Source organism: Hypomesus transpacificus, chromosome 11 (assembly GCF_021917145.1).
Source record: "Hypomesus transpacificus isolate Combined female chromosome 11, fHypTra1, whole genome shotgun sequence".
Taxonomy (NCBI): Eukaryota; Metazoa; Chordata; class Actinopteri; order Osmeriformes; family Osmeridae; genus Hypomesus; species Hypomesus transpacificus.
Genome location: NC_061070.1, coordinates 4,960,198 through 4,968,261, shown reverse-complemented (window position 1 = coordinate 4,968,261; position 8,064 = coordinate 4,960,198). Strand labels below are relative to the sequence as shown.

At 39.9% G+C, this 8,064-nt stretch overlaps 1 protein-coding gene across 6 annotated transcripts in view; it reads right to left on the bottom strand.

Annotated features, from left to right (window-relative positions):
• Positions 1–1,251: 1,251 nt before the first annotated feature.
• The window catches only part of mcph1 (microcephalin 1), a 38,505-nt gene continuing 31,692 nt past the window's right edge, over positions 1,252–8,064 (bottom strand). For 5 of the 6 annotated variants that reach the window (XM_047029629.1, XM_047029630.1, XM_047029625.1 and 2 more), the window contains 2 exons: positions 1,741–1,978; positions 1,260–1,559 (listed from right to left, as the gene is read on the bottom strand). In XM_047029629.1, the coding sequence (XP_046885585.1) occupies positions 1,507–1,559; positions 1,741–1,978 (291 nt within the window). In that variant the 3' untranslated portion in view covers positions 1,260–1,506. Of the gene's footprint in view, positions 1,560–1,740; positions 1,979–8,064 lie in introns of all 6 variants that reach the window. The other variant, XM_047029628.1, reaches the window with a different exon arrangement.

Sequence of the window (8,064 nt, the reverse complement as noted above, 5' to 3'; positions counted from 1 at the left end):
CAGGGCCATTACCCCGAGGCAAGTAGGGTGAAGTGCCTTGCCCAAGGACACAACGTCATTTGACTCGGCCGGGAATCGAACTGGCAACCTTCAGATTACTAACCCGATTCCATCATCGTTCAGCCACCTGACTCCCCCGAGACAGTTGTCATTATTGTAGGCCTAATTCATCATACAGCCCTTACATGTATATTTGTAATGTTCAGGCAGTTTTGTAACAGACTAATTCATGTAACTAAATTCACTGATCTATACTTAAAGTAAATCCACTTTATATTGTCGTTCTGTTAGCTAGCCAGAAAACCCATTTGAAGGCAGCCGATTCAATGTTAAACCAGCAGTCAGCACTATAGCCATATCGGTTGTGAAAGTGAATTTGCTTCTAAATAACAAAACAGAAGTTCCTTATTTTCCTTACTATAAACTCTGGTGCGTTGAGAGCTTGTTTAATTTCAATGTGAATGCCTTGGTTAATTGCATTAGTTCATAAACAAAACAAAATTCTCTGAAGTGATCATACAGCTTCCAATACCCTGTGAGCTGAACATGTCTGAAAAAGTTATGTTGCTGAGTGTCACGGTGAGGGCAAAGGGTTGACCAGAGGACCAATCAGAGTGAAGGGGGGCTGGGATGAGTTCCCATGATGCCTGTGGACGCACGTGAAAGACCGGAATTAAACATTAAGAATTACAAAATGCTGATCCAATCATTGCACTGCACGCTGTTGGATTATAAAGAGGACACCTGCGACATATAGAAATTTGCAGAGTTCTCCAGAAAATCATGAGAAACTAAGGTGAGACACACAAACAGAGATTCCCGGCATTATTAGATAAACCCTTTGAAAGCACCTCATTCATATGCCAGCAGTCAGCACTGCTAATCTGGCCATATTGGCACTGCACTCTATTGGATTGTTTTATCTACCGGAAGAACCCTAATAATACCAACAATTCTAATAGGTTTCCTCCTGAGCGAGGACTCCTAATTAGAGGGGAAAAGCTCCCACCTAACTTTTAAGAAAACCCTAACAATAACATATTCAGAAGTTCTGGAATTAATGTATCAAGCTGCAGTGCCTAATTTGGGTAATGTACCAGTGCTGCAACCCCAAGTCATATGAGATGATACTTTAAAAAGGGACAGTACTGACTAAAGTGAGTGTCAAAAACATACATTGATCAAATTAATTGTCTACGAATTTACCCACAATTCTGTTATAGTTTTACAAAGACACAGTGAAGTCTGATTGTAAAAACAGACATTGTTTTATTAAGATAGGTACAACAACACAATACATTGAAAGCTGGATTTACAGAAAACGATGGTAACACCTTTTGTTACATTCATGGAAAAGGTTATTGTAAACAAATGTATAGGTAGGGTCTCTGTATTCTCCTTCTGAGTGTCTTTAGGTCCAGCACAGGTGACTTTGTCCATGTAACATTCCATGACCTTGTCACAGTTCGTATCGTAACAGTCCAAAATAATAGTACGTGGGATTTTTCACTGCAGTTCATAGTTGTCATAGGGAAGTTGCTTGAGATATGTAATACAATCTAGAAGATGAATAAGAAGATGCAGTATGAGACCAAAGTCTGCTCTAGTGTCCACACAAAAGAATTATAAATCAGACCAAAAACATAATTATACACACATTTTCCACCAGTAAAGTGCAAGCTTCTTGGCTTACCTAGTGTGAAATTAGGTACAAATTACAAGCATTTGCCAACATCTTACCCAGCACCCACTGTTCCGACAGGATCTTGCTGCCCTCGGGTCTTTTGCCCCTGTGCTCCCCAATGCAAAGGCCTGCCTGGCGGACTGTCTTGCAGACGGTGCCCCCGCATAGCTGGATGAGCTCCGCCAGGCTATGTCTGGGTGGCTGCGAGAGCTGGGAAACAAACATGGTTGGCTGGCTGAGAAAGAGATCCTGCTGGTGTTCCCCTGCAGACAGATGCTGCTGAAGACGGCAGATCTGGGGGGAGAGATAAGGAAATTTGTCTTTATTCATTTAAACACTTTTATCCAAAGTGGAATACAGTGATTGTAGACTCCTTATTGATGGAGGAGTTTGGTATAATTATGAATCAAAAAGCAATTCAAAATTAATAAATAATTATCCTGAGATATATTTTGAGATGTACTTCCACTGTGGCAGCCATTCAAACTTTTGAGGAGTCTCAATATTTCATCCATTTGTTATTGTCTAAAAATCCATAGTTTTTTACACACCTTACTAACCCCACTAAAAAGACAACAGCAGTGTCCTCAGCTCACAAGGAGAGGGCAGTACAAATCCTGTAATAAATCAAACTTCCTGTCACCACTAATCCCAATTCAAGGTGCATTTATCAATCTTTTGAGTTCACAGACCACATGCATTTACCATGTGCAGCTGTCGGTCACATATCAAGCCTTGTGTTAGGACATAATTTGAGAAAATATGAGTATATGCTAAACAATCTTCTACTGGGAGTGTAGATTATAGAAATGCAATTAGACTGGGAACTCCGATAGGTGAACGTGGTCTAATTCCACAGGCTGTCACAACTCACAGTTTTCTCTGAGACAGCCTACATCAAAGGATAGTCACAATGCTCCTTCTCTATGCTTCGATAGAGTCCCTGAGGCCTTGGTCTGGGTTGACATTCTCCCAGACTGAATGAGAACATGCATGAAGCAGTCTGACATTGTACGTTTTGAAAGGGTGCCAGAAAAACAGATTTCAAGCATTCTGCCCTCCCTGTGCAAAGTAGCGGTCATCTATGAGAGCATAATCAAGGTTTGGTCAAATGGTTCAGAAAGAGAAAACCAAGAGTTAAATTACAAAACTTCTGTTTCATGGTGATTGCAGGCTTATGTCCTTCAAAATTCTCTGTTGTCGCTCTCCAAGTGAACAAGACCATTTTGAAATATGCCATAGCAGGATATGCAGATTTCACAACGAACTTAGTCTTTTTTGTGTCAGGTAATGGCATATAGGAGCAAAGAGTGAGGCTACTGTACATCCAAGAAGTTTGCAACACAAATATAACAATTGATAATGTAGCAAAACTGCATGTCTCACAAGTTTAAATTAGAGGCCGACCAATATATTGGTATCGGCATTATAATGTCCGATAAATGTTTTTTTTTTTTTTTGTGGTGGTGGTGGTTATTGTGTTTTTGTTGAAGGACTTTAAGTTCCATATCTTAAGTTTGTATTTTTAACTTTTATATATTTTGATGTTCCTCTGTTCTGTTGTGACAATAAAACAAACTAGTTTATTTTTAAACTGCATTATTATATTATTTTAGTGGGAACTCATAAATAACAGGAGTCAGATGGCTGAGTGGTTATGGAATCTATTAATCAGAAGGTTGACGTTTCGATTTCCGACGTGCAAAATGATGTTGTGCCCTTGGGCAAGGCACTTCACCCTACTGGCTGGCGGATGTCCCTGTACTTACTGTAAGTCGCTCTGGATAAGAGCGTCTGCTAAAAATGACTAAATGTAAACTACAAATAAACTGATTTCCCTAACATTAGTTATGTTTTGTTACGCGTTTCTGGATTTGTATTTATTATTCCGACCAATGTAACGGAATATCTGATTTTTAAAGCACCAAATATTCATATTGGTATCGGCCTTAAAAATCCTTTATCGGTCGGGCTCTAGTTTAAATGTAAAACAGCTGTGTAGCAAATAGGGTAGATCATAACAAACTGGTGACAATGAGAAGGTTGATCTGTCTTACTAAAGCTTATCACTTGGCTGTACTGCTTTAGGATATGAAATACATAGGCAAAACATAATAAAACCACACACATGAATCAAGAAAAGCAAACACATTTTGGTTATTGAGAATCAAGCCTGAGAAAGTCCACCAAAAATGTCAGGCTACTAGAATGCATCCAGCTTAATTGTATCATAAAACATTTAGGGCCTCATTTCCTAACATTATGACCGCAGCTTAATCTGCGCCTTTGCCCAACCGCATATAGCGCACGGTGTATATACGTATTTTGCGTGGTATTTATCAAACCAGATCCTCATTGGGCAATCAGCGCCTTTCTCCGCCCTTTAGTGTTAATTAGCGCGCCGTTAAAAGACGGGAGAAATCGCCTGCAAGTTACTGCCACCATGGGTGATTCGAGGAAAAGAAAAAGAAAGTTCAGCGAACAGCTTTTATGAGGCCGATAATCATCCCGCAAATTAGAGACGCACTCTCGCCAGGCGGTTTTAGTAAATACCACGGAATACATCATTAGGCGCACTTAACGCCTCTCCTCCCATCTGTTTGCGGCACACACCCACTTTCTTTTATACCCTTCCAGCAGCGGTAATCTGCGTTTTTACTCAAGTGCGCTGCCTTTGTAAATACGGTTTTATGTCTTTACCCACTATTTTACGCCTGAAATGGGTGCAATCCTGTTGGTAAATGAGGCCCTTAGTATTTAATTTTAAAATCATATCTATAAAACAATGTAATTATATATATTAAGTAGTGGTGGGCATAGATTTTTTTTTTAAATCTAGATTAATCTCACTGTAATCTTGGCGTTAATCTAGATTAATCTAGATTAAAATGGCTCATTTGACGACGATTCTTCCCTGCCCTATATCAGTGCTTGGCCCATCTTCCGCATTAGCTAAGGGATGCTTTGCGTTTAGGTGGTATTTGAGACTGGAAGAACTCCTACAGTAAACTAATTCCACATAGCACAAGGTGCAAACAACCTTAGTCTTGTCGAGGTTTCCATTGGGAATCTTCTTAAAAATACATTTTCCCTGAAGCAAACTAGGCGGCTTTATAGCTGCATCCATGTTAGCACGTCACGTTTGATGTGATAATTTCATACACAAGGCATACACACAGGTTCGAAGACTCGTTCTCGCCCCCTACAGTGCAATTCGGCTAGGTATACATCCGCGCTAACATATCAAGGTGAAAGTCATCATAGCTTGCGTAGTATAGACCCAGCTCCCAACCCAACTTTGAGAATAGATTAAAGGCGGTATTTTTTTTATCGCCCGATAAGAGTCTCACGTTAACCCAGCACGTTAAAGCCGATAACAGCCCACCACTAATATTAAGTATTCTTGCTAGAAAAAAAAGATGGTGTCAGTATTTTGCATTACAAAAATGTGGTGATGTGGTCTAAATGGAAAAGACACGGAAAATACCCCGACAGCAGTGCCACATACACAGAAGGATGTGAAATGGAATGGTCTATGGAGGTCATTTATGTCCACAACAGATCATTGTTTGTGTCACTTCCTTCCTCCTGATGCTTTCTCCAAACATGAAAGGACTGATAGACAAAAACCAACACGCCTACACAATCTAAATGAATTGTTAAGCCGGAATAGTGACATTACTCCACATTTAGGCTGTTGATGGAATGACACAGAACTTCCGCTGTTGTAATCTGCGTGAAATGTGCTTTATTTCCTTAACATTCCGTTGCATCACTTCCCACTTTTGTGTTTCCTGTGCACACTGACAGTTGTGTAGTGCCAAAGTGCATTGGGGAAGATAAGAATAGACAAAGGTCAACACAGACATTTTTATGTTGCTTTTAAGGTAAAACATTACATTTTCCCCTGAAGGTGAATGATTTAAGTTAGCTTAAGTGTAAACTGGAATTGAAGCAAATGGAGAGTTGAGGCATAGGAAGATGACTACCGAGAATGATCTCTCTCTGGGGGTTCAGACAAAACATCCTGCTGGCGGATAGACTTCCTATGCAGAACACCTGTACTTCCTGTTGTGTAATGTCAGCATTCTGAAGGAGCCCATATTGAGGGAAGTGTACACCATACCACCTGGATTAATCTGTTCTGAACAAACAAGGACATGAACACGGAAGTATCACAACTCAAGGTTTTTTTTTTTTTTTTTTTTACATATATGAGAAGCATCAGCCGAATGCAGACAAACTGGATTTGATTATAACATGTTGCTAGTCAATGAACTAACTCTACATACTGTCTCTTGGTTTTAAACATTTTGACAGGAAATGCATTACTGCCTTGTTGTTGCACTGAGGCAGCATTGTGGAACAGATGGCCTGTCATAGCATACGTTTTGTTAATGTATGACCTTAGCTCCCCATCACCCTGACTGGATCTCTCATCCATTCATGCCAAAGGTTAATGTAAACCAGCCATGAATGCTCAAAGGGGTTCCCTTTGAACATCATTCTCTACAGGAACAGTGTACAAAGCATTACGTTCATACTGCATATGTGATGTACTTGTTAATATTGTAGAATTGTCAAAAACAAGCTGTGCAAAGTTGTTGTCATGCAGGGCAAAAACAGGGCAGTTAGGCCTAATTATTATCGGAAAACAACCATTCATCAGCATATATTGCAACCAACTACAGTGGATTGGAGGTGAGGAGTGAAATGCCCTGCTGTGTAACTAGTCTTTTTGTGATGCCGCACCCCCTCCACACACACACAAATTGTGTCAGACTGGGAACTAGGGCTGCAACAACGAATCAATTAAATCGATTAAAATCGATTATTAAAAGCGTTGGCAACAAATTTCATTATCGATTTGTTGTGTCGCGCAATTATTAGCCTACGCCACTCAATAAGTCGCGGAGATGTTTGAGTATATAAAAAAAAAGTTTAGTTGAGCGTGCAGCCGAGCGGCCATCGGAGAGACGTTGTTGAGTAACGTTGGCAGAGAACTCAGTACGACCCAAGTCATCCAAGGTGTGGGTAGCCTGGCTGCCAGCCCAACTTATCCCCGCCCACAAAAAAATTTAGTCGGGAAGTTGGGTCTGGGGGGGCACGTTTGGGGAAAAACTATGTCCGAACCAGACCCCCACCCCTCGCCCCTTGGCTTGAAGAAACGGCCCCAGTGGATGTAAGTGGTATTGCATTTACGGTTAGGTTCCTGTGTCTTCCGGTCGTTTTTATTCTATTAACTCCAGTCAACATTTACAAAACTATCTCCCCCAATAATTTTTGTTCCATTCTCGAACCTGGCTCATACTACTAGCTTTTTCATAGAATACTTTTTCCTGATTTTTGCTAAGTTTGAAACCAATCCGAAATGGGTAAACTAGCATCCCATTTATTTGCCTACGTCAATAAACGTTGCCTGCAAATGTGCTCGCGGATACTAACGGGGCACGAGCACAAAAGTTCACATTGGCCGATAGCCGATTTACATTGAGCTGAATGAGCCATAGACTTAATGAATAAGCACAGGGAGAAATGGCTTGAGTTGCCTGCCCTGTTGTAGCTAGTTTAGCAAATGGTTGTCACACATACATGAAATGTTGTTAATATAGTTTATTCCCGTTATTTTTAAAACAGATTTGATTTTTCGTAAAAACTTTCATGATGGCAAATATATTATGTTAAGAGCGAGCATAGATTGTTGACATGTCTATCTGGAGCAAAGACGAAGAATAATACTTTAACTGTTAACCACAATTTATATATTTAAATAATATTAGTCTTGCCTTCAGAAGCTTTTGTTAAACAAACCCATTATTCTTTTTTTGATCGTGTCATCAAGCCAGACTGCTTTTGTGGGACAATGAAGGTCCTCAGTGATTATGTTTCACCCCCACTTACATCTGATGGAAACGTCTTGTAGCTTATATGGTTCTGTGAATAAGCCCCTTTCAAAGGCAAATGTTCAATAAAGTATATTTTAGACACAGTTCTCAAGCTTTTATTTATTACATTATTACCAAGTCTTGTTAGATCACGTTATATCCATTAATAGGCGTTTGGTTTTGTAGGATGAACATAAAACACTGGCCACATTTCTACACTGATGATAAATTGAAGGCAGTGTGAATTTCGTGGCATTTCGTTTGAATATAAAGTTGACAGTAAGCTATGGTAAGTCTGCATTATGGAAGATTTCGGTTACCAACATAACTAAGCTTTCTTTGCCTGGCGAGAACAACGACGGAGCTGTTCATGTTAACAGTTTATTTCATCTGATACAATGTGTTGGAAATCATACTCATATCACAAAGAAAAAAAGCAACATATGTGATGAGTTCCATCTAGAATAGCCCTATATTTAGCCCTATAGCCTATTT